At 38.7% G+C, this 26,546-nt stretch overlaps 2 protein-coding genes across 2 annotated transcripts in view; one reads left to right on the forward strand and one right to left on the reverse strand.

The window, feature by feature from the left end:
• Window positions 1-22,665, forward strand: part of LOC125235324 (ribonuclease 3) — a 41,908-nt gene extending 19,243 nt beyond the window's left edge. The window contains exons 7-19 of the mRNA XM_048141861.1: window positions 594-721; window positions 3,352-3,481; window positions 5,062-5,227; window positions 6,860-7,067; window positions 8,546-8,786; window positions 9,575-9,795; window positions 10,850-10,981; window positions 12,546-12,717; window positions 13,208-13,389; window positions 14,084-14,248; window positions 15,326-15,486; window positions 17,677-17,822; window positions 21,523-22,665. Coding sequence (XP_047997818.1) covers window positions 594-721; window positions 3,352-3,481; window positions 5,062-5,227; window positions 6,860-7,067; window positions 8,546-8,786; window positions 9,575-9,795; window positions 10,850-10,981; window positions 12,546-12,717; window positions 13,208-13,389; window positions 14,084-14,248; window positions 15,326-15,486; window positions 17,677-17,822; window positions 21,523-21,920 — 2,450 coding nt within the window. The 3' untranslated portion in view covers window positions 21,921-22,665. The remainder of the gene's footprint in view (window positions 1-593; window positions 722-3,351; window positions 3,482-5,061; window positions 5,228-6,859; window positions 7,068-8,545; window positions 8,787-9,574; window positions 9,796-10,849; window positions 10,982-12,545; window positions 12,718-13,207; window positions 13,390-14,083; window positions 14,249-15,325; window positions 15,487-17,676; window positions 17,823-21,522) is intronic.
• A 1,096-nt stretch (window positions 22,666-23,761) lies between these two features.
• LOC125235137 overlaps window positions 23,762-26,546 on the reverse strand; it is a 34,963-nt gene continuing 32,178 nt past the window's right edge. Inside the window, exons 17-18 of the mRNA XM_048141581.1 lie at window positions 24,683-24,780; window positions 23,762-23,941 (exon numbers count right to left, since the gene is read on the reverse strand). Of these exons, the coding sequence (XP_047997538.1) occupies window positions 23,811-23,941; window positions 24,683-24,780 (229 nt within the window). The 3' untranslated portion in view covers window positions 23,762-23,810. The remainder of the gene's footprint in view (window positions 23,942-24,682; window positions 24,781-26,546) is intronic.

Genomic DNA, 26,546 nt, shown 5'->3' on the forward strand with positions numbered 1-26,546 from the left:
ACAGCGTGTTCTTCATCCGTGAAAAAATAGTCTTAATTAGAACTGAGCAAGAGGTCAACTAAGGTCTTAGCTACACATTGCTTTACTCTATTGTATGTACTTATCATGTTGCATAGGCTAGATCAACGTGTCTTGCAGTCAAGAACCAGCTAAATTGTTTTGCCAAACTCTTGCTGAATATAATTCTGAAGCATATCATTCTTGGTAGGAGAATTCCTAAAAAGTTTGACGCATTTTCTTAGTTTCGATATAATCATTTGGTATTCTGTAGCCAGATCAACTTGTCTTAGAGGTAAGGAAAAGTATAAACCATCATAATTATCTGGATTGGACGTGTGTAGCATTGCTGGCCACTGCCGCCCAATCCCGTCAATCCCGAACGGGATCTCGTCAAATTATGCGTCGGGATTGATCCCGAATATTTACACGAGATCTCGCGAGATCGGGATCCCGCGGGATCGGGATTGCATTCCCTAGTCACTACCGACTGCGCCATACCGTCGTCCGGTCGTTTTGCCGTGAAAGACGGACAAACCACTTTCCCATTTATAATATTAGTATGGATTGCGGTGTAATTAATATACGTTTTTCAGAGGACTTCCTGTTCATGGAACTGCTTGAACTGGTGGATCTGGACCTGGGCAAAGCGACGGAAAACTCCTGCTCGCAGTTCCACTTCCTGCCGAGATTCGTACGGTTCCTGTCTGAGGGTGGATGCGAGGTACATAATATAATAAAAAATAAATATTGGGGACACCTTACACAGATCAACTTAGCCCCAAACTAAGCAAAGCTTGTACTATGGGTACCTTATATAAATAAATACATACTTATACATAGAAAACGTCCATGACTCAAACAAATGAATGCCCTTACCTGAATTCGAACCTAGGACCGCGGCTTAGCAGGCAGGGTCACTACCCACTGAGCGAGACCGGTCGTCAAACAATAATAATATAGGACATTCTTACACAGATTGATTGAGTCCCTAAGGTAAGCTCAAGAAAGGCTTGTGTTGCAGGTACTCAGACAACAATATATATTATATACAAATACTTACATACATAGAAAACATCCATGATTCAGGAACAAATGTGAGTGTGCACGGGAAAACGTCCCACTTTGTCGATTGCTATAAAGCCGCTTTGTCAGCTTATTCATAGAACGATACATGTAAATCTCGCCTTAATGGTAACCGACAAAGTGGGACGTTTTACTAAACACACTCACAAATATCTGAGCTCATCACACAAATAAATGCCCTTGCCGGGATTCGAACCCGGGACCGCGGCGTAGCAGGCAGGGTCACTACGCGCTAGGCCAGACCGGTCGTTTAAAGAGAATAGAATCATTTTTTTAGTTTCATCATTCCCGTGTTTGTCTATGTGTCTGTTGTCTGATGTGGAAGAATTGGCGTAGACCGTGCAATATTAAATTAAGGTACAGTCAACCAAATGGAACCCTAGGTCACTCTACAACCATGTCAAAATGACTAGCAGTAAGAGATTTCTTACAATCTGATTTATAAAGTCACTAAGACATAGTTCTACAGTGGTCTAGTGTTCCAACTGGTTCTGTACTAACAAACAAGCTGATCTGATTATGGATACACGTAAACTAAAATCCACAATTCTACGGACTAAATTGACAAATGACTGACAAGTAAAGTGTTACCAGGAACAGCAAAATAAAAATAGTGAAGCGTATATGTCGATAACAATACACCGTGTTTCACTTAACACTAAAAACCTGAAAACCGTTTGTTCAGAATCGATAGTAGAATCGATTGAGCTATATCTTGATGGGGGTAATATTTTTTTTTTTAGTTTGTATTATTAGTTATTTTTTACGTGCCCATTCTACAAATTCGTAATACAACATTGTGCATATTGCATTGCTAGAGGTTGTATACCTTTTTCAGTATTTAGGGGTATTCATACTGGCTGGTTATTTGGACGACTATTTTTTCCGCTACGAGTTTGACGTTGTTTGTCAGTTTAATTTTAATGTTTACCTCTAATAAGTCATAAGTCATAACAAATTGAACTCGTACTTAATTTAAATTTGCTTACTGAGATTACCTGTCCAATTTGAAGTTTGCTGTGACAAAACTCTAAAGTGTTTTACAGTGACATATGGTATACCTTATGTCGTTGCAGTAACGTACACAAATAAATAGTTTTAAGGTTTTTGATGGTAACTAGCAATTATTTTTTTGAGTGTAGAGTTAAAAGTCGAGTAGAGCTGCACAGAAATTTAAACATTCGATTTAAAAAATAAATAAACATCAGATTAAAAAATGGATACTCTAGATAAGTTTAAAAAAATAAAAATCAGTTGGGGTGTCTGAGGTTTTGAGTGATAACGGAAACACCGTGTATATCGACAAGTACATATAACAGACAAATTTAAATCAAGAATAAGTATATTAGTTTCAAATAAGAGGTACACATTTTGGTTTGTTCTATTTTAGAGGTAGTGGATGGATACCATGCCAATAGTTTTAAAACATAAAAAGCTTTCCGAGACTGCGTGTAAAAATAAAATACCATCTCCGACGATAATTTTACTAGTCTTTATTATTAATTCCCAGCCGGTGTATTAAATCATGTTTTCAATTTTATCACATATCTATGGATAAAGTATCCGTCATGCTATGGCAAGTATATCATAAATATCTATATAATTTTCATATAATATTATTGCTGCCACAGAACTTAATTTAGATAGAAGAAACAAATTCATATATTTGTATAGGGGCCGAGCGTGTCAAATTTTGTACTGAAGTTGATTCTTGCCTGTAATTTTAAATATGTCTCAGGCTCTTGATTGTTCATAATTTTTCTGTTGTTGCAATTGAATATCACGTAACGAGGCATTTTTTATGTTTTGGTTGACTTCAACTTACAAAAATTGACGCCCGAAAGCTGCAAGCTGCGAGTATAGACGGACAACTCAGTGGATTTCACTGAGTTCATTTGACACGCTAAGTAGATACGTTTGCTTGATCTACTGTGATTGCTGCTTTGAAATTAAAAAGAAATATCTCTAATCAGGGGTCTACACACCTTTTGATCTGTCAAAATCACTGAAAAAGTTGGTTGGTTAGCCGATCAAATTGCCAATTTGATTGTCCCGTCTGGGTGCACCTTAAATCTACGATGTAATAATAATTGTAATATCGATAAGAACGACACTAGCCAAACTGTGGCAACATTTGTTCACACTTACTTGTCAATTTGGTCCGTAGGATTATGGATTTTACTTTTTTTTTAGTGAGCATAGGAATGCTGTTTAAAAAACCTGTTCTAGGCTGCAGCGATTAATCTTGTACCTTTTGAATAATTTTAGGTCCTGTCAATGTGCGAGGTGCTAAAATACCTTCTAGACCAAAGCGGACTGCTGATTCCACCCAACGAGTTGGAAAATTTCCACAGCATGGACCATTACACCTGGCAGAAGTTTGTGGATAGAATTAAAGGTTTGTGAACTGTTTATTATTCCAGTTTTTGGATATGGTTTGCATCGGTTCTGTATGCGTAGCCGAATACACAAGCGCTCATGAAACGCTCACGATAATATGTCTTTCGTAGCTATCTATCTCCTTCGCTCTTGCGTATTGGCGCGACAGAGCCAGACTACATTTCTGCGGCGTTTCGCATCGCAGAAATGCCATTCGGCTACGGGGCCTGTTATAAAAATAAGAGTTGCCACCACTAACATTGACGACGCACATAAAATATCCTAACAAATAACACTAACCCTTTGACTGCCAAGAACGCCTAAGTCCGTTTTCACATTACACGATCCAATATCGGTTGTCGGAAGGATTTCAATGGAAATAATCCAAGATGGTGCCTGTAATGTATGGGATATCGGTCCTACATCCGATATTGGATCGGATGATGTGAAAACGCACTAAAGGCACAACACACCCGGACACTGGCGATCATATACACGGTGTTTCCGGTATCACTCAAAACCTCAGACACCCCAACTGATTTTTATTTTTTTAAACTCATCTAGAGTATTCATCTTTTAATCTGATCGTTACTTTTTTTTTATTGTATTTTTAATTTTCTGTACAGCTCTACTTGACTTTTAGCTCTACACTCAATAAAGTAATTGCTAACTACCATCATAAACCATAACACTATTTATTTGTGTACGTTACTGCAACGACATAAGGTTTACCAATAGACAGCTAAGATGTCACTGTAAAACACTTTAAAGCTTTGTCACAGTAAACTTCAAATTGGACAGGTAATCGCAGTAAGCAAATAAACTCAATATTCAAAATGACAAGGTTGTAATTAGGTACGAGTTCAATTTGTTATGACTTATGATAAACATTAAGATTAAACTGACAAACAACGTCAAACTAGTAGCGGAAAAAAAATCGTCCAAGTAACCAGCCAGTATTAATACCCCTAAATACTGAAAAAAGGTAAACAACCTCTTAGCAATGCGATATACACAATGTTGTATTACGAGTACAATAGAATGGGCACGTAAAAAATAATTAATAATACTAATTTAAATAAAAATATTACCCCCATCAAGATATAGCTCAATCGATTCTACTCTCGATTCTGAACAAACTGTTTTCAGGTTTTTAGTGTTAAGTGAAACACGGTGTATATGAAAGAGGCGCGTTCCTAGCACACAGTCTAAGCTCGTGTAGGTGAATGCGTGCTATGCTTGTATGAGTGAAATATGACAGGTCGACTGTTCGCGTTTTCGACAGGCGGTAACTGTGAGGTAACCGAGAGGTGGTGAGCGGCACTTTCAGCGGGGAGCGGAAGTGGCCATAGTGTACAATAGTACTCTATTATACTGTGCTAAAGGCGCCGTGTGCTGTTGTGCCCATCACGCCAGCAAAGCCTAAAGTTGCTACGGCGGACGCTGTCAAAGCGATTGTCCTGTTGATATAAGGTTTATTTTCGTTATTTACTAGTAGAGGTGTGTAGGCGACATTTTGACGCAAGAGGCAAAGCGTTCAAAAGGTTAAAACTCTGAATTTTGTTAAAATTACTATTTTATTATGTTTTCTTTTCACAGGAATGATAGTAACATACCCAGGGAAAAAGCCATGTTCCGTGAGGGTGGACCAACTAGATCGCAGTCCGCCAGTGGGTGCTAAGGATACCAAATCCAAGACTTTCTTCCCCGAGATCGTGCACTTTGGCATTCGACCTCCGCAACTCAGCTACGCCGGGAACCCTGAGTAAGTATAGTGTACTATAATCAACCAACTTTTTCAGTCAAAAAAAGACGCTACAATCAAAGTTTAATGGATGATAGTAAAAAGGCCCAGTAGACCGTACCACTACCAAACCATGACCGTGCTAGGAGCGTATCCGACAAAAAAATATTCTTTGTATGAAAACGTATGAGACCTTACCCACTAGGCCGTTCCGTCACCGGCCATGCACGATGCGGCAACCATTGTCGGCGAGAATATTGTAGACGGAGCGGACACGCGCCGTCAGGACACGGGACGGGCACGGTCGGTGACGGAACGGCCTAGTGGGCAAGGTCTCATACGTTTTCATACAAAGAATATTTTTTTGACGGATACGCTCCTAGCACGGCCATGGTATGGTACCGTGTAGTGGGCAAAATCCTTAAAGCTACGCTGGTAACCCCGTGTGAGAACTAGAATTTAAAATCTATGATCATGAATCTTTTCTCACATCTTATGTTTTTTCGAGATCTGTATACGGTAATTTTTATTAATTTCAAATCTAGGGAAGGTCTATTTTAGCGATCATTACTGGATCTGGTAGCTGCCCTCACCCAAACAGAAAATCTATTAGATTTGAAATGTAGTGATGTCATGAGTCTAATCCCATTCATTATCATCCCCCTTGCGTTACCCCGGCATTTGCCATGGCTCATGGGGCCGCTTTGAGACCTAATCCGAAATTTGGCGTAGGCACTAGTTTTACGAAAGCGTCTGCCATCTGACCTTCCAACCCGAAGGGTAACTAGGCCTTATTGGGATTAGCCCGGGTATGTAATGATTGGTATAACTTTTTTTGGTATAGTAACATTTGATATAACAACATTTGGTATATATTTAAAGGGTATAATCACTCATTTGACATAATTAACATTTGGTATAACCACATAATATCTACTTTTATTTTGTATAATCATTATTTCGTATAACACTTATTTATAATAACCGTTATATGGCATAACTATCTATTGATATACGACTAGTATCATATAACTAGCAAACAGTATAAAACATTTCATGAATTAATTTTATTCTTTTTTGAAGGGATCACAGTTCTAACCTAACCTACTTTTCTGATAGCAGTACATATGTTTAAGGGTCACAGTTCTAACCTAACCTAACCTATTTTTCTGGTGCATGATGGATCTAATTTATTGTATAATTTGTTTTTATTCTAACTGTGCTTTAGACAGAATTTGTGTTATACAATTTATTTATTATCGGAAATAAGCATTATACTCAATGTATGTTATAATAAATGTTATTCGAAAAAAATATCATTATATTAAATAAGAATTATACAATTTGTTAGTATATTATTTGTTGTTATATGATTCAATAATTATATCAAATGATCGTTATAACGACTAAAAATCTATAAAAAAAAGTTATATCGATCGATACGCACCCGATTAGCCCGGTTACCTCACGATGTTTTCCTTCACCGAAAAGCGACTGGCGAATATCAAATGGCACGTCGCACATAAGTTCCGAAAAACTCATTGGTACGAGCCGGGGTTCGAACCTGCGACCTCCGGATCGAAAGTCGCACGCTCTTACCGCTATATCATTAACTCCATTGATAATCTTTGTTAAACACTTACATTATTACAGGTACCAGAAAGCCTGGCGTTACTACGTCAAGTACCGCCACTTGATCGCAAACATGGCCAAGCCGTCGTTCAAAGAGCGACAGAAACTCGCCGCCAAAGAGGCTAAACTCCAAGAAATGAGAACACAGAGCAAAATGAAGAGAGATGTCACTGTGGCTATATCTTCAGAGGGATTTCATACTACTGGTCTCATGTGTGATATAGTACAGGTACGATCATATTACTGAACTATACTCAGTTCAGGCTTACTTGTTCAATCATGTACACAAACACTGCTGGAAAACATTATCTCAATTTTCTCTGGAATTACACATTAACCATCACTTAAAATGTTATTATACACTTAAATAAACTCACAAAGTATTGCAATCAATCAAAAAACCACTGAATAATATCATTTCTAAAACTATTTTCATCAATAATTGTAATTACGAACGGATGACATAAAAAACTCCTGACATTACGAAGTCTATGAGTCGCAATGTTGGGATGATAACTTATCGTTATGAACGATCGATTAATATCGATCGTTCATAACGATAAGTTATCACGTTAGAGTTTGTATAGCTTGGAAAAAATTCGTTGATATTAACTACAATAACTTATCAGATTTTTAACCGACTTCTTTACGTAGAAGCAGGAGGTTCTGTATTCAGTTTCGTATTTATGTTTTATGTACTTATGTTCACCCATGACTCCGAGAGCCATGATCCGATTTTAATCATGTTTCTGAAGAAAGCGAAAGTGAGACAAGTCTTTTTCACAGGATTATTGCAAATGTGACGAAAAAGAATTAAATTTTGGTTTTAACATAGATATTGTGTGACGTAAAATTTAAAATCCTCTGATGACGTCAACAGCGAAATTATCGTTAATACATCATTTTATCGACACTTCCAATCCCTAGTAATTGTCTTTGACCATATTTGACGTTTCGTTTGTTTACTATATTGGACAAGTAAGGCTGAACTGACTTTAGACATTATTGCCTACCGAAAAATCTTCTGTATTTGTTTCTGGTTGTAGATATCGAAGGATTAGTTAAATAATATTTGCCCTTTTTTTATAGGCAAAATAGTTAAACGAAATTGCACCTTTTGACCATCCTACTGTACAATATTTTATGCAAATAAATTGCTTACTTACTAGGATTTTGCCTAACCCAAGGTCGACAGAACCAACATGAACATTAATGCCAAATTACAGCTTTCCAGTAGGCCTAGCACATGATTGCCGCGAGAGTATGTCGCCGCGAGATAGGTCACACGTCATCTTCTAACTGTATAAATGACATAAGGACGGGTAGTCTATCTCCCCGCGACATACTCTCGCGGCAATCATGTGCTAACCCTGCCGAAAGACTGTCGTGACCTATTTTCAGAAAATACTCCCCATTTGAAATAAATAGATTTAAATAAATATTCTTAAATGTGTATCTTAACTTCAAAACTGGGCAAATCCATTTTGCTATAAGGTTGATTATCTTTCAGATCATATTATATTTTTTATATATTCAACTTTAAAGCAGAATGGATTTACCCAGGTTTGAAGTTAAGCGACACAAATGTACACTTATGCAATTTGCTGTTCAACTCGTTTCGGTATCTATTATACATCCAGTGTATGACACAGGCTATAAAAATGCCCCATTAAGTCCTACTTTTTTTGATTACTCTTTTATTTTTAGCACGCCATGCTGATCCCAGTATTAGTTCGTCACCTCCGCTTCCACAAATCGCTAGACAGTCTCGAAGAAAAAATGGGTTACGTGTTCAAACAACGAGCATTGCTCCAAACGGCACTAACCCACCCATCGTATAGGGAAAACTTCGGGACCAACCCTGACCATGCGAGGAATAGTCTCACTAACTGCGGTATAAGGCAGCCGGAGTATGGAGATAGGAGAATACATTATACTAGGAAGAAGGGTGAGTTCCATAATGTACCTTAACCATCGGACACCAAACCAACGGATAGAGAAAACTTCAGGATCAACCCTGATCATGCGAAGAAGGTCCCCTTTGGCAACTAATCCCAGGGTTCGGCGTAAAACGCTAACTTTTACGAAAGCGACTGCCATGTGAGCATTTCTTTTTTTTTTGCCACTTTTATGAAGTGTGATATTTTTGAAAAAAAAAATGCTATTTCTACTCAGAATTACTAGTAAGCTTTTTCAATCCTAGTAGTAAAAAAAATTGTCCCATACGATTTTTTCCTATTTTGTTACCATTTTCCGTACATGTTGTATGGGGTAACAAAAGAGGAAAGTAACAAAAATGGATGGAAATTCTGGGACACTTTTTTGTCTCCTAGTGAGATTGAAAGTACTCGTGATTCTGAGTACAATAACTGACCTAAAATTCCCTAAAACAATCAAAAATTTTTTATTGGCAAAAAAAAAAGAAATGCTCATTTGACCTTCCAACCCAGAGAGTGATGAAAAACTGCCGGATGACTGGGGTATATGAACCGAAACACATCAATAAATCAATCAATCAATATTTATTGCACCATGGTAAATATAGAAAAGATGTTAGGTAAACTAGAAAGATATAAAAAGCATCAGCGCTCGAAGTCGCCAGCAATATGCTGAGGTTAGACCATTTCGTGGCACCTTCTGCTTTTGTGTCCTTTTGTTTGTTTTCTTTTATTGTGTGTGTTTGCGAATGAATTATTTAAATATATTCTATTCTTTTCTAAATATTATCTTTTCCAGGTATCGTAACCCTGATCAACATAATGTCCCGATTCGGCAAACACAGCGAAACTGAATCAGAAATAAAACACAACGAGCGTCTGGAGTTCTTAGGCGACGCCGTCGTGGAATTCCTATCGTCAATACATCTCTTCAGGATGTTCCCTGGCTTGGCCGAAGGCGGTCTGGCTACTTATCGAGCGTCTATTGTGCAGAATCAGCACTTGGCCAAGTTAGCTAAGGTAAAGTATTTTAACTTATATCAAAGACATATGTAACTCCGTATAGACGGATAAAGTCTAAGAAAAATACGTACCTCAAAGCCCTAGAGAAGGTACGGTGGCCTAGATGGCGTTACACCTTTGGGGAACGCTCGGCTAGATGGCGCTAATATTAATATTTGACATTTTAACACATATCAAGCTAACAATATGGGCCAAATTGTCAAAACTGTGGTTCAAAAGTTTGAAGCTTGTTTCTAGAGATGGCAGTCTATGCACTGTGATTACACATTTTACTTTGACAGTAACTCTCTATAATACTCGATCCTCTTTGCTTATATTAATACAATGAGGAAAGCGAGTGTTCTTATCTATCGTTATCAGGATGTTTCCTGGCTTGGCTGAATGATCTGGCTACTTATCGAGCGTCTATTGTACAGATTCAGCATTTAGCGAAGCTGGCTAAGGCAAGGAAACCAATATTATCTGCTGTCTATTGGCGTCTCGAGAATGTTCACGTTCTATATCGAGGGTTTACTGGTGAAACCCGATGAGTCGAGCAAACTGGTTTTTGAAAGTCGGACTATGTGCAATTTCCACAATGTTCTTATGTCAAGGACAAATTATTTCGATTTATTGGGTTTCACCAGTAAACGGAATAAACCCTCGATATGGGGAATTTGCAAGAACAATCCTCTTCGATTATTAATGGAAAACGTTCTCTAGAAAGGCACAGAAGTCTAGGTGCAGGTTTTAAAAACGGACATTTGCTGGCTGGAGATTTTGGATTATGATCCACTTCTTATTTTTTACTTGCTTCTCTTTCTCAGGCCGGTCACACAGTTTTAAAATTCATAATCTGAAATAATTACAATCTTATGAAATAAGATCGAGGGCACGGTTGCATACAGTTTCGCTACTGCCCACAGACACTCTTGTTTTTAAGATTATGAATTTTCGGATTGATCTGACAGAGTTGATGTTAACGTGCTTTATGATTTTTTTTAAGATTATGAATTTGACTGAGTGTGACCGGCTTTACGTATCATTAAGTTTATAATTGGTTCTCGTTCAGAATATTGAGCTGGAGCAGTTTATGCTGTACGCGCATGGCTCGGACCTGTGTCGGGACGTGGTGATGCGGCACGCGATGGCCAACTGCTTTGAGGCGCTCATGGGCGCGCTCTTTCTCGATGGAGCGTTACAGGTGAGACAGAAATACAATTTAGCGTTAATCATACTGACTATAGTACTTCTGACTCGTTTTCGCTCACAAAATAAAGAAATCTCTCTTAAACTTATGAGCAATATTCACAAAATTAAAAGTCATAATTGACAACGTTTCAAAATTTTCAATGTCCCTAAATCGAAAACGATTTCGAGACATACGCTTGTAGATCACATAAACAATTTTTTTAATTATTTTTCCGTATTTTTAGTATAAAAAATCTTAAAAATATTTTAAAGGGGAAGTGACGTCAAATAGCTGATTTAGAGCTGCCACTATAACAAAAAAATCTTCCAGTTGGGATGTCACTTGAGTTTGACAGTGACACTTATCACAGTTCGTAGCAAAGATATTAAAAATTTCATGGCTTGGTCTATGGTTCGTAGTCATTCACTATAGGTTGACAGTGACACATGACTGTCAGACATACCGGACTGTTTGAGCTGACAGTTAAAACTATTTTTTTTAGAAATTAGGTGTGTGGTGTGTTTTCTTAGGTGTATGAAACAACACATGTGACGTCACGAAGCTGTGTCTTGACGTTTGTAACTTACGCTCTTTCTGCTCGAAGTAGTAATAAGAAGTGATTTTCTCATTAAAATAGCAGTTTTTGGAAAAATAAAAAAATACGTGTATCTTTTAGTATTGAGTTCTTTCAAAGTAAAACAATAAAATGTAGTACTCAAAAATATGAAATGTTGTCAATTGAAACGTCTTAAAACAAATTGGTTAAAATATTTTTTTTTAAATATTCACGATTTTTAAAGAAAATACTACCTACAGATAAATAAATAAATAAATATGAGTCCCACGGTAAGCTCAAGAAGGCTTGTGTTATGGGTACTCAGACAACGATATATATATAATATACAAATACAAATACTAAATATTTATATACATAGAAAACATCCATGACTCAGGAACTGTCTGAATCTTACCGGGATTCGAACCCGGGAGATGTAGTGCGAAAAGCTTTTCCTTCGTATTTATATTGAGACTGACTGAAATCATGATACGTTCGTACGTTCCCGTAAAATGCCTGTTCCATATATTATTTTTAGTAAAACTATGATTTTAATTTGGGAAAACTGTTCTATTAATACTACGCGCAAAATGGTCTTCACAAAATTGTCATCAATGTCATCATGACAATTAACGCGCAGGCGCAAGATGGCGCCGATTGTCACCAACGACAAATGGACGCGTTCAGGCTGTGTTGTTAAGGCCGTGTTGCACGTTTATGCGTCCGTGGCACACAAATGGTCTCGCCGGAAGATCAGCGCTGACCCTGTGGTTAGCATTACGCTGAGGCGGGACCATTTCGTGGTAAACAATTCTATCAATGTGTTTTCTTTTTCTTTGTTTTTTAATTATTATTTTTTCTTTTAACTTTTGAATGTGCTTGTATTGTTTTATATGTGTATGTTGTTTATGACGAATAAATGATTGGATTTGGATTTGGATTTAAAAATACGAAGGAAAATCTTTTCGCACTACATCTGTGTATATATTTTTAAGTAAAGTTTTAATTTTTACGTGTTAGGTCGCGGACCGCGTATTCTCCCTAGCACTGTGGTACAACGAGGCAGAATTATTAGAAGTGTGGAACAAAGAACGCGCTCACCCGCTACAGGAACAAGAGCCCCTCGGTGACCGCAAGTACATCAAGGACTTCAAGTTTCTGCAAAAGCTCACAGAATTTGAGGACTCCATAGGTAAGATTTACTCATCAGTCCAAGATTCTCTCTAGTTGTTGTACAATAAGTTAGAGTAATATTATTAATAGTTTGGAACAAAAAATCCGCTCATCCGCTACAAGAACCGCTCGGTGTCCCAAAGTACATCAAGGACTTCAAGTTTCCTCAAAATCTTACAGAGTTTGAAGACTCTATAGGTAAGGTATTCTCCAGGCCATATTCAACCTTCACTCTAGTTTACAGTTCAACGAGTCATATCATAGTTATCAAAAGTTTGGAACAAGAATGAGCTCCATTAATGAACTATCATAAACATGTACACAGTAAACATGTATGCAAGACCATGTTCTTTCCCCCTTATTCATAAACTTTCACTAAAGTTATAAAGCCGATAAATTTCGTTTGTTCTTTTCCGACGTATTGGTGTGATAGAAAGGGACAAACGAACTTTATCGGCTGGATAACTATAGTGAACGTTTATGAATAAGGGGGTTTGTCTTTAACGCAGGTGTCCAGTTCAATCACATCCGCCTCCTCGCCCGCTCGTTCACCGACCGCTCCGTCGGCTTCACACACCTCACGCTCGGCTCCAACCAGCGGCTCGAGTTCCTGGGCGACACCGTGCTGCAGCTCGTCGTGTCCGACCGCCTCTACCGACACTTCCCCGACCACCACGAGGGCCACTTGTCTGTGAGTCTGTGACACAAGTGTGCATGTCTCCACAACCCTCAGCTCCCGACACCGTGCTGCAGCTCGTCGTGTCCGACCGCCTCTACCGACACTTCCCCGACCACCACGAGGGCCACTTGTCTGTGAGTCTGTGACACAAGTGTGCATGTCTCCACAACCCTCAGCTCCCGACACCGTGCTGCAGCTCGTCGTGTCCGACCGCCTCTACCGACACTTCCCCGACCACCACGAGGGCCACTTGTCTGTGAGTCTGTGACACAAGTGTGCATGTCTCCACAACCCTCAGCTCCCGACACCGTGCTGCAGCTCGTCGTGTCCGACCGCCTCTACCGACACTTCCCCGACCACCACGAGGGCCACTTGTCTGTGAGTCTGTGACACAAGTGTGCATGTCTCCACAACCCTCAGCTCCCGACACCGTGCTGCAGCTCGTCGTGTCCGACCGCCTCTGCCGACACTTCCCCGACCACCACGAGGGCCACTTGTCTGTGAGTCTGTAACACCTCTTCACGTTTTATAGCCAGACTAAATAAGCCGAATGAATGGCAATCGTCGACGCCAGACGTCGACAGAAATGCAGTCTAGCTCTGTCACGCCAATACACAACAGCGATAGAGGTCCACACAGGTCAGAGGTAAAACTTGCACCGTTAATTATTCCCTTTATGGCAAATTAATATATTTTTTTTTTTTAGTTGCTGCGTTCGTCGCTAGTAAACAACCGCACGCAAGCCATGGTGTGCGACGACCTCAACATGTCTGAGTACGCCATCTACAACAACCCGAAAGCCAAGCCCACAACTAAGAAACACAAGGCTGATCTACTTGAAGCTTTCCTTGGAGCACTGTATATTGATAAAGTGAGTAAAAAGTCATGTTTTACAAGAATAAGTTTGACATTTTAACTTAGATTTCTGTTTTGATATGAACAACTAGCTAAGCCCGCGGCTTCGCTCGCGTTAAATTCGAAAATTGCGGAATGTTCCATACAAACTTCACCCCCCATTCCAGGGAAATGGGGGGTTAGTAGCCTACAACTATACATCCATGAAATAAAACTATGGGAATCATGAGTAACTATCGCGGTAACCGAAGACAATATTATGTATATCCACTTAAAAAAATCACGTCAATTCGTTTTGGCGTGAAAGATGGACAAACAAATAGACACTTTCCTATTTATAATATTAAGTATGGATTATCAAATTAATTATCTCTATTCAATATTTTTCACGGAAATTATTATGTGGAATCTGATAATGGTACAAGACATGGGCAAACAATACCACGAAAATGTTCTCTTTGAGCATCGATATGTTACGTATACTCTGTAGGCCTAGCACATGATGGCCGCGAGAGTATGTCGCCGCGAGATAGACTACCCGTCCTTATGTCATTAGTACAGTTAGAAGAAGACGTGTTATCTATCTCGCGGCGACATACTCTCGCGGCCATCATGTGCTAGGCCTACAGCTTTATGTATATGCGAGCCCTTTGAGCGACAAATGTTTAGTATCTATGCTTATTGCCGCTGCCAAGAAAAAAATGTGCCACTGCGCGTTCCCTGCAAGCGCGCGGCCCCAGACGGCCCCTGTGTATATTTACATACATACACAATCACGCCTGTATCCCGTAAAGGGGTAGGCAGAGCACATGAACTACTCAAGTTTCAGAGAGAGTGACAACTCTTGGGAAAAAGGGTTGAAAGAAATTGTGACATAGCAGTGACAGGCTGCCAGCCTACGCCGCAATTTAACCCATATCCCACAGTCGACTTCTACGACAAAATGAAAATGAAATATTTATTTTTCAAGTAGGCATATTACAATGCGCATATGAACGTCAAATAAAGACACCCACGGTAAGAAAAGGGGTGGTGAGATTCTTAACCCGTGTGGCGACACGATTTAATTTAACATAACGTATATATTCGCCAGAACCTGGACTACTGCCAAGCGTTCTGCAACGCTTGCCTCTTCCCGCGTCTGCAGGAGTTCATCCTGAACCAAGACTGGAACGATCCCAAGAGCAAACTGCAGCAGTGCTGCCTCACGCTGCGGTCTATGGAGGGCGGCGAACCAGATATACCGCTATACAAGTAATTATTACCCTTATTCCATTTTGTACATACATACATACAATCACGCCTGTTTCCCAGAGGGGTAGGAAGAGATCACGGATTTCCATTTACTACGATCCTGACAAACCACTTTTGCTTCACACACTTTCATAACGTTTCTCATACACGCTCGCCGGTTTCAAGTACTTTTGACCTGGCCTTTTGTAATATTTATTTATTTATTATTCAAATAAGTTACACAGCATAACAGTAAAACCAAGGCACTGTGAAACTAAAAACCAAAAACAATAGTTATAGCGCATAAATAGTAAAAAAGACGAGTAAAAAAAAACAATATTCTATTTAAAGATAAGATAAAGATAAGCGCAAGTGTAAGCGCGTACGTACAGTCAACCAAGTAGAACCCTAGGCTACTCTACAATCATGTCAAAATGACAAGCAGTAAGAGGTTTCTTACAATCATTTACAACGTCACTGTGACATAGTTCTACAGTGGCCTAGGGTTCCAATTGGTTGACTGTACCTGGCAAAAAAAGAGTAGAAAATAATAGGGGCGCCACTGTCTATGTTAACCGCTTTGCATGTGGCAACTATTTTGACACTTCTGTACGAGAAAAGTACGAGTAAGTGTTGCACAGTGTGGGGTCAGACCTCATTTTTGACCATGGTCTTTTTATTGTAAAAACCGGTAGCCTAGACCAAAACAATGCTACGACTAAAACTCCTGAATGTCAAATATGACTAGTTTACGAGAAATTATTTTTTGAAATTTAGGGCAAATGTACCCGAAAATTGACTAAAACTCAAAATATCCTGAGAATGGTATCGATTATCAAAAAACACTTTTTAGAGAACTTATAGAACTACCAATATACTATCGTATGGAATAATCAGCACGGTCCTAACATCATTCATATCGGTATTAGAACCAAATTAGTCATTTTCTATTTTGATTTTTTTTCTCGAAAGTTCCCGTATATTTGCATTTCTTTTATTTTTTTACTGAAAGGTGATTAGCTTCCCTATATGCTATAATTTTTGAATAAAGCAATTCCATAGGATCTAGAAATTATGGTGTGTTTAAACGTCCCATATAAAATCCCCATAGAGTAATTAAGCACACCATAATTTCTAGATCCTATGGAATTGCTTAATGCAAAAATTATAGCATATAGGGAAGCTTTCAGTAAAAAAATAAAAGAAATGCTAATATACAGGAACTCTCGAACTATATTTGACATTCGGGAGTTTTAGTCGTAGCATTGTTTTGGTCTAGGCTACCGGTTTTTACAATAAAAAGACCATGGTCAAAAATGAGGTCTGATCCCACACTGTGTGTTGCTATGATAAAAAAAAGTTCCATTTTACCTATTTTCTGCCATTAGGCCTAGCACATGATGGCCGCGGGAGTATGTTGCCGCGAGATAGATGTCACGTCTTTGTCTAATTGTATTAATGACATAAGGACAGGTAGTCTATCTCGCGGCGTCATACTCTCGCGGCCATCATGTGCTAGGCCTGCTGTAATGCCTAAAACATAATACAAGTAGTTTCAAAATAGTGTCTTATACGAGCGTATAAGCTCGTTTTTAGAATCTTATATTTTCCCAGACACGCGTGGCCTATTTAGTGCGTTATCGCGTTAGTAAACTCAAGCCGTACGAATTGATATAGGCGTCGAGCGGTTTTGAGGCATCATTGCCGAAACTAGCGTATACGCGTAAAAAGCGACCGTAATATAATCTGAAATCGCCCTGTAAGCTCAGAAACAAAATCAATGACTCCTTATTCATGTCTTTCTTCAATATTTTAATTTCCATAAACGTTTTCAATGTCTGACAATATCTATAGACGCGGGAAGCGCTGGTGGCCTAAGAGCGTGCGACTTTCAATCCGGAGGTCGCGGGTTCGAACCCCGGCTCGTACCAATGAGTTTTTCGGAACTTATGTGCGAAATGTCATTTGATATTTGCCAGTCGCTTTTTGGTGAAGGAAAACATCGTGAGGGAACCGGACTAATCCCAATAAGGCTTAGTTCTCCTTCGGGTTGGAAGGTCAGATGGCAGTCACTTTCGTATAAACTAGTGATTACGCTAAATCCTGGGATTAGTTGTCAAAGCGGACCCCAGGCTCCCATGAGCCATATCGAATGCCGGGATAACTCAAGGAGGATGATAAGTGTTTGACAATATCTCGTTTATGTTACAGAGTCATCGAGTGCCTCGGACCAACCAACACTCGCGTATACACAGTGGGTGTGTATTTCCGCGGCGCCCGACTAGCGGCGGCGCGCGGTCACTCCATACAAGAGGCTGAAATGAACGCGGCTGAACAAGCGCTTGCTCAAGCCCATGGTAAGTTCAACTATCAGTTTATTTGTTTTTATCATGCAAAAACTTTTCCGAGTGATACATATTTTTAAATTTAAGGAAAAATGGAAAAATTTAATCGCACCATCGGTCGCAGGTTCGTGTCCTGCCGGAGGTGAGGAATTTTACATTTTTTCTTTAATTAAAAAATATCAATATCATATAGGAGATGCAAGCACAAATTGGTCGCCCTTACGGCGCGGCCACGACATTGGTCTAAGCGCGACAGCGGTGAGTGGCAGCCATACGTGCGAATGAAAACTCCCATCGCTGTGTCTCGCTCCAATGTATGGCCGCCGCTCAACGCTGTCGCGCTTAAACCAATGTAGTGGCCGGGCCGTTAGAGGCACCTAGCCTTCAGAGATAACATACACTAGAGAAATTTCGACGGGTACCTCGGCGGTCGGGGTGGTGTAGCGGTTTAGCACGTCAGACGCGATAGCTACCCGACCCGGATACCCGGACCGGGATAGACCCGGGTTCGATTCCCGGCTACACCACCAGTGCTCTTAATCACTATTTCTTTAGTGTATGGTATTCTATTTCAGTTTATAATATCAATTTATTTATTCTTTCAAGCTAATTGTAATGTACTGACATTATTTATTAGATATAATTCTTCGTTGCACATTTCAAACGCTTCTTTTACCCTGAGTTTCGGGCTTATTGATATCTCTTATACATATGTATTTACAGAAATGTCAATAAAATTAGGCAATCGATCGGTAGGCTACTTGACCTTTTTTTAAAGTCTGTCTTATATAATTAAGTATTGTCTACAGCAAAAATAGTATTTTATGCAACAGGCGTTTAAAGGAGGTTAAAAAAGACGAGTGGCGGGGGTAACAATTTGAGGCGAAGCATTATTTTATTTTTTGGCTTATTAAGACGCCACGAGTATTTTTTGACTCAGTTAAACACCGTTGCATACAATAATTTTTCTACGACCATGCACTTACTTTTGAACAGTTTTCTAGAATAACTTTCGTGAAATTCGCACTGTTTCCTATAAGTATTTTGACTTGTCCTCTGCCAGAGATGTACAAAATGGTTTTAAAAAAGCATTTAAATACAAAATGCAAAATACTTTTCAGATTTACTATTTCAAATGCAAAATACCAAATAGTTTTGAGTTTTGTATTTCAAATGCTAAATGCAAAATAGGTATTTTCAAAATACTTTTTGAAAATAAAATACCTTTTGACCAAATCTCAGATATTTTTATTTATTTTCGGTATTAATAATCATGAGAAATAGAGTCACAATGCCGAACAAAAACGTCTAATAACATGGCACCTAATGAAAGTAATGAATGACATTTTGGTCATATTTATCAGTAGGCAATCAATAAATTATGTTATGTTATTTTATTTATTAATAACAGAATTTATTGATCGCCTACTATTTTTAGGTATTATTATACCTATTATACCTACTCACTTATAGTATTTTATGCAACAGGCGTTTAAAGGAGGTCAAAAAAGACGAGTGGCGTGGGTAACAATTTGAGGCGAAGCCGAAAATTGTTATTAAGACGCCACGAGTATTTTTTGACTCAGTTAAACACCGTTGCATACAATACTTTTTCTACGACCATGCACATACTTTTGAATAGTTTTCTAGAATAACTTTCGTGAAATTCGCACTGTTTCCTACAAGTATTTTGACTTGTCCTCTGCAATGTTTCTGCACTCACCCTGTCGCTCGCACTCCCCCGCGCCGCCGCCCGCCCCCGGCCGGCGCCCCGCGGCCCGCTATATCCCTTAACGGCTACCTAACAATGCTGTAAGAGCTATATCGTATGCGTGGGTGCGCGGGGCGCCGGCCGGGGGCGGGCATCTGCCATGTAGGGTTTTAACAATCTATGCACGACACGGTAAATGACGAATAACAACACGGGAGTAGAAAAAATAATGTAAAAAAACTAGACTAACGAAAAGAGAGCCATGGCTCCAATTTGTTGATTGTGCATCTAGTTCTTATATTTCATACCTATATCACCTAAATGCTCTTTATTTGTTTTCAACCTATAGCTTAGGATTTTTACAATAGGAATAATAACTGAACACTTAAAAGTAGGTAGGTAATTAAATCAAAATCAGTCATTAGCACTCAGCACCAGCAGTCCAGCAAACAATAAATCCGTTAAATCGTCGGCGTCAGTTTCCATAGATAATATTCGTTTTCGTTTGACATTGACAGTGTCAAATTGACACTAGTCAGTCAGGCGCGCATGGCTAGCAGGCGCCTCTATCGGTCAAATTCGGCAATACAAGCGTCATTTGTTCACATTTTGTTTGACTGGTAATGTTGGCTAAACTTAATTTAATCATAAAGTATTTTGCATTTTGAAATGCATATTAAAAATGCAAAATACATCTCAAAAAGTATTTCAAATAAAATACAAAATGTTTTTTACTAAAAGGTATTTAAATGCAAAATACAAAATAGGTATTTTGCATTTTGTATTTGCATTTTAAATAGAATTATTTCAAATAAATCGCATCTCTGTCCTCTGCAATGTTTCTGCACTCACCCTGTCGCTCGCACTCCCCCGCGCCGCCGCCCGCCCCCGGCCGGCGCCCCGCGGCCCGTTATATCCCTTAAAACAATGCTTTAAGAGCTATATCGTATGCGTGGGCGCCGGGCGGGGGCGGGCACCTGCCATGTAGGGTTTTAACGATCTATGCACGACACGGTAAATGACGAATAACAACACGGGAGTAGAAAGACATTTTTAAAGTATACTTTTACGTAATCAGCCGAAAACAACACAATCCTCTTAATCTATAGATTATCTGTGTATCAGCCCCTCTAGCACAAATTGCCTTGTCGCGTGCGTCCATACTTGAAGTCGCGCTTGATATATGGACTCGCGCGCGACAAGGCAAGTTGTGCTAAAGGGGCTTGTCATTTTATTCGAAAACAACTTTTTCTGACCTTTTAAGTATGAAGGCATAAAGTTGTCAGTGATTGTTTTGACATGCATTAAGGTTCGAATTCGATGACGTCACTACATTGCTGACAGCGTTTTCGGTGGCCAAAATAAATAAAAAATGACACATATTTTTAATCGAAAATTCGTAGTCATCATACGCTTTTAATACCCAAAATCCATAAACATTGTTATTTTATGTCAAATACTACAGAAGACAAACATTTATTGGGCCAAATTCGATATGAGTCTAGATATAAGATAGATATAAGAATTTTAAATACCAAAATATTGTTATTTTTTGCAAACATTATTAATTACTTCTCAGGTCTCGGCTTTGACAAAATGGTTGAAAGGCAAGGTTTCATATAAATTTTTTGGTGTTTTCTCATTCGAAAGGTACCGACACTTCTTCACTTTTTTATAATGGTCACCAGAAAAGTGGTACCCTTTGTGTGAGAACGTCACAAGTCTTCATTAAATGTTGTCCCAGCTCGATATCCTCTTCTATTTCAACATTTTTGGCTGGTCTGGCTTTAAATCAGGAGTTATCTTGGATTCGGATTATTTAATTTTGAAGAATGCATTATTTTTCTTTCACTATAGTTTAAATTACAAAGAAATTTCGCGCAATAGTATTTGTGGAATGTCACTTCACTGTAGATCACAGATATCTGGCAGACCCTGGATTGTTAACTGTCTATACACTAATTTTACAGAAAAATATTACATGATAATCTTTATTTTCAGAGCTCTTTCCTCAACTGGATCATCAGAAGAGAGTGATAGCGAAGAGCATGAAACGAAAGAAGAGATCGGACAGCCCACAAGAGACCGCGTCCCACAAGCGTAAGAAACTCGAAGATCGCGTACCGAAAGCCTATCGACTCGACAAAAAATCCGAGTCGGAATCTGAAGACAGCAGCGCTCCCTCTCTATCTGAAGACGAGGAAAAGAGCGAACCGAAATCGGATGACGACTCTGGACTCGATAGCGACACGGAGTCGATAAGTCAGGATAAATTGGAGAACGTGCAAGTTAGCAGCTTAGTTAGTGACATGGAGAAAATAAAAGAGGATCTGATTAGGAGGAATGAGTATGATAAGCTTAAGGAGAAGTGTAGGCAGTCGGATTCGGATGAAGAGTGAAACTTTAGGTAGGAAAAAATATTATAATTTGCCCTAAAGGGTTGAAAATTTGTGGATGAAAGTTACACATAGCATGATTTTTGTAACACGAATAAATCATCATCTGTATAATACGCAACCATGATAATTTGCACTTAGAAAAGCCAATAATCGTTCAGTATTCGATGATTGAATGAATCTGTGTAGCCGTCACCTACTTGAGTTTTAAGGCCGGACAGACGGACTGCGATGCAATTGTAACGTTGGTGTGCAGTTTCCAAGTTGCCTTACTTATAATCACAGGCGAGTTTTGAACTGATACGCAAACAGATTTGCACTATAATCGTTTGGAGAATATCACCTATGATTTTTATTTAGCCAAAATCGAATTTTAAATAGTCAGTGAACTTACGGATGATACTTTTTTATGGTTGTGTATAACCGTGGTAAAGACTGAGAAAGGAAGCTAACCATTGTTTAAGCACTTGACAGTTCTAAAAGAATTAGCTGCTTCTACTTTTTGGGCCAATTCTAAACTATAGCTTAAGGTATTATTTGTTATGTAATAAGGAAAGTTTAAGTTTGACGTAATTCTCTAGATGCAATAAATTGACCAACGCTAATCATAATGTATTATAGAATTGTGAATCATCATTTTTATTATTGACATAGAGTGAAATCATAAATGAACTAAGTAATTTTCAATATTTACTTAAGATACCAAGTGAAAACTAATATGTAAAACGAAATAAAAAATGATTAAATAAATAAGTATTTTTTTACATTTGCTCATATTTGTGAAGCTTTCAACTATGCCTGTTATTATGTGGACGAAATTTTCTCGCATCTTCATTATAATTATTTGTTAGTGTATGTTATCCCTTTAATCGGTAGCGGCAAAACACTTGCCATCATACCAGGGGCGGCTCACTCCGCGATTCCATCGCCGCGCTACAAGTACATGCTAGCGGCCGCGAGTTCGCGGCCTAATCAGGGGTGGCGCGCATTCTCATGGAACGCACGTTCGCACATTCTAATTGTTACTTTACGTCGCGAGTTTTTTTAAGTTTCATATGCGATGTCCGCGTGTGGAATGGCTAATAAAGCTTAGTTAAATAGACATCATGAATAAAATAGCACAATCTTACATAGATCTACTATTGATCGAGTCGCACGGAAAAGTTCAATAAGGCTTGTGATGTTGGGACTTAAACAAAAATATATAAATACTGTATGTATACCTAAAAAGTACCCAAGACATGAATATAATAGTATAACATTTTATCCAAATATTAATTCGTTTTAATCTATAGGCAACCCTATCGTCCAACGCTGCGCACGTGCTGCTCGTTTCTTTGTTAGAATTTTGTAGGCATTTAAAAAAGCGGCATTTCGTGAACATCAAAGCAGTGGGCCTTCTGTACTTGTACTATTATATATTCTGTGATCATACTTAAAACTCATCACTACAATAAGAATTACAGTTCAAAATCGAATGAGTAGAACTAACGTCAAACGTTTCCGGAATAATACGAAGGAAACCCTTTTGGCACTACATCTGTACCTTTTTGATTGAGGCCTATTGAGTACGTTGAGGCCTATTGAGCCTATTGAGTACTTTTCGACTCTCATAAAACTTGCACAAACGCTCACGATAATATCTCTTTCGTAGCTATCTATCTCTATCGCTCTTGCGTATTGGCGCAACAGAGCCAGACTACCTTTCTGCGGCGTTTCGTTTTCGTTTCACGTCGCAGAAATGCCATTCGGCTATGGGGCCAGAACTAAAACAAGTTACCCGATATCGCGTAAGTGGGTGTCAAGAATTTAGTGATTTTGGCAGATAATAAAACGACAACATGGCGAGAATTATTGTATTGAGTTTAGGATAAAATGACACAGTTCTTAAGTTTAGGATAAAACAACACAGCATAGCGTAAACGCGAGCGAGCCTTTGAGCCTGTTCGCGCGTAACGTGAGCCACTGCTTCTGATTGGGCACGTACATTTCTGCTGGCATCAGCTGCTCTGGGGCTTCGGTATCTGCAAGGAAATATGATTTAAAAATAAAATGCATCTTGTCAGAACTGATGAACAGTCCAGTTGGAAATTTATACTATTCATACTAATATTATAAATGCGAAAGTGTGTGTGTCCGTCTTTCACGGCAAAACGGAGCGACGGATTAATGTTATTTTTTAAGACTACAGGAGCGAAAATGCTAAAATGGAGAGGAGCCCCCCTTTCAATTTGGGAATTCTAGTTTAATATACTAGTGTTATTAACTAGATTTATCGAAAAAAATGTCCACTAAGAACAACTCAGTTAAAAGATATTGCGAAAACATCTTTAAAATCGAGGTTCCGCTCTCTACTGTTTCCTCCTTCAAAACTTAATCAATCGGAACGAAATTGAGAATCTGAACACAGAAATAATCTGTGTCGGACCGTTTAGTTTTTTTGCTAATTGTTACCAATCTTGAGTATCACACCTTTTTCTGCGCCATAATGAAAAAGGCCGTTTTTGGAAATGTTTGATTGCCTCTAGCGTCTTTAAAAATAAAAAAATCAAAACGGTCCGACACCGATAAAAATAATAATAATCTGTGTTGAAAAAATCATTGCCCTATTTTCAAAAACCAGGGAGGAAATAGTCGGGGGTGTTTGTATGAAGAATTGACCCCTCCTGTATCGTCTTAAGTGGAGATAGTGGAAGGGATGAAGTGTGACGTAGGCTACTTTAGCACCTATGGATTATTCTACGTAAGTAGGTACTTGGGCTTACCGTCTTTCCGTCGTCTTGCGGACTGCATGGTGGAGTCCTGCATTGAGATGAGATCGCCAGGCGCATGCAGTAGCAGGCGTCCCACACCTTCACACCTCCTATAACGATTAAATTACAAGTAATTCTACCGGCCCAGCCTCGACATTGGTCTAAGCGCGACAGCGGTGAGCGGCAGCCATACGTGCGAATGAAAAGGCCCATCGCTGTGTCTCGCTCCAATGTATGGCCGCCGCTCACCGTTGTCGCGCTTAGACCAATGTCGTGGCTGGGCCGTACGGTCTATATTACCTTTACTCGTAGCAATGCAGTACAATCTTGAAAGTTGATTACTTCTAATAGTCAGTTTTTAACCCCCGACCACAGAATATATAATAGTACAAGTACAGAAGGCCCACTACTTTGATGTTCACGAAATGCCGCCTACAAAATTCTAACAAAGAAACGAGCCGCACGTGCGCAGCGTCGGACGATAGGGTTGCTTATGGATTAAAACCAATTAGTACTCAGATAAAATGTTATACTATTATATTCCAGTCTTGGGTACATTCTAGGTATATAAATAAATAAATAAAAATAAAAAAGCCTCTTTATTTCCTTAATTATTTTACATGCAACATTCACTTATTTCTTTTATAATTTTAATAGTTAAACATGATTATATCTATTGCTATTTATATCATCAACTTCTAAATAATTTCATTTTACATCATGTCATCATCATAATATAGTTAGTGATATTATATTGTAAGATTATTCTATAATTATTATTATTATTATTTCTTATTATTTTAATTATTATTATTATTGATTGAATATTATATTTATTAATTTAATTTAATGTTTAAAATTAAGGACCTCTTATCGAGTAAAGGCCTCCTCCAAATTTGACCATGTCTCTCGGTCCCTCGCTATTTTTGTCCAGTCTTCGCCTGCAACTTTGCAAAGCTCTTCGCTCCATCGTTGTCTCGGTCTCCCTCTACCTCTTTCACTGATAGGTCCCGACCAAGTCGTTAGTTTCCTTGTCCATTTTGTCTCGTTCATGCGAATTATATGGCCAGCCCACTTCCATTTGAGCTTTTTACAATGAGCTAAAGCATCTATCACGTTTGTCTTTTTTCTAATTTCAGTATTCCTTATCCTATTTTGTAGTTTTAGGTTGAGTGTACTGCGTTCCATGGCTCTTTGGCATACTTGGATTCTATTTTTTGTGTCATTGTCATAAATCCACGTTTGGCAGCCGTAAGTAAGACATGGAAGTAGGCAGGTATCTAGGACTTTTTTCTTAAGAGGGGGTCGTACGAAATCCTCGAAAAATGCATTCGGCGTTTAACAAATGCTGCTCACATTTCTCAATAAAATGAAATAAAATAAATGTAGTTATTATCTTAAAGAGTGTGTCTACAACTTTTGACTATTCAGAATCTCTAATTATTAAAGGTATAATAAATAAACACACGCAAAGTTGACCTAAAATGAGAAAAACGTATGTCGCCGTTTAGTAAACTTTGTTAAAAAAATTCAATACTTTAGTTATAACATTAAGTGATTCTAAAAGCCAGATAAATGGACTAGAAGTTTTGAGGTTTTTTATATTTTTCCTCTCAAAGGCAACAAAGAAATTTTACCTTAAATTTAAACTATCGTAAAATTTCCATACATTCGCCATTGCTGTCAGAATTCTCCTTTCGTTTAGATGCCGTGAGCGGCTCATCGGAGGCAGACGTGTCGCCGGTCGCTCCGCGTTGACAATTAAATTTGACAAATATTTTGACAGAAAATGGTGTACGTACACGAAAAACCATACCAGTGTAAAACTGTGCTCAAAATAAATAGGGTAAATCAAATATGTCAGGTGGAGATCCAA

The sequence above is a fragment of the Leguminivora glycinivorella genome, chromosome 17 (genome assembly GCF_023078275.1).
Source record: "Leguminivora glycinivorella isolate SPB_JAAS2020 chromosome 17, LegGlyc_1.1, whole genome shotgun sequence".
Taxonomy (NCBI): domain Eukaryota; kingdom Metazoa; phylum Arthropoda; class Insecta; order Lepidoptera; family Tortricidae; genus Leguminivora; species Leguminivora glycinivorella.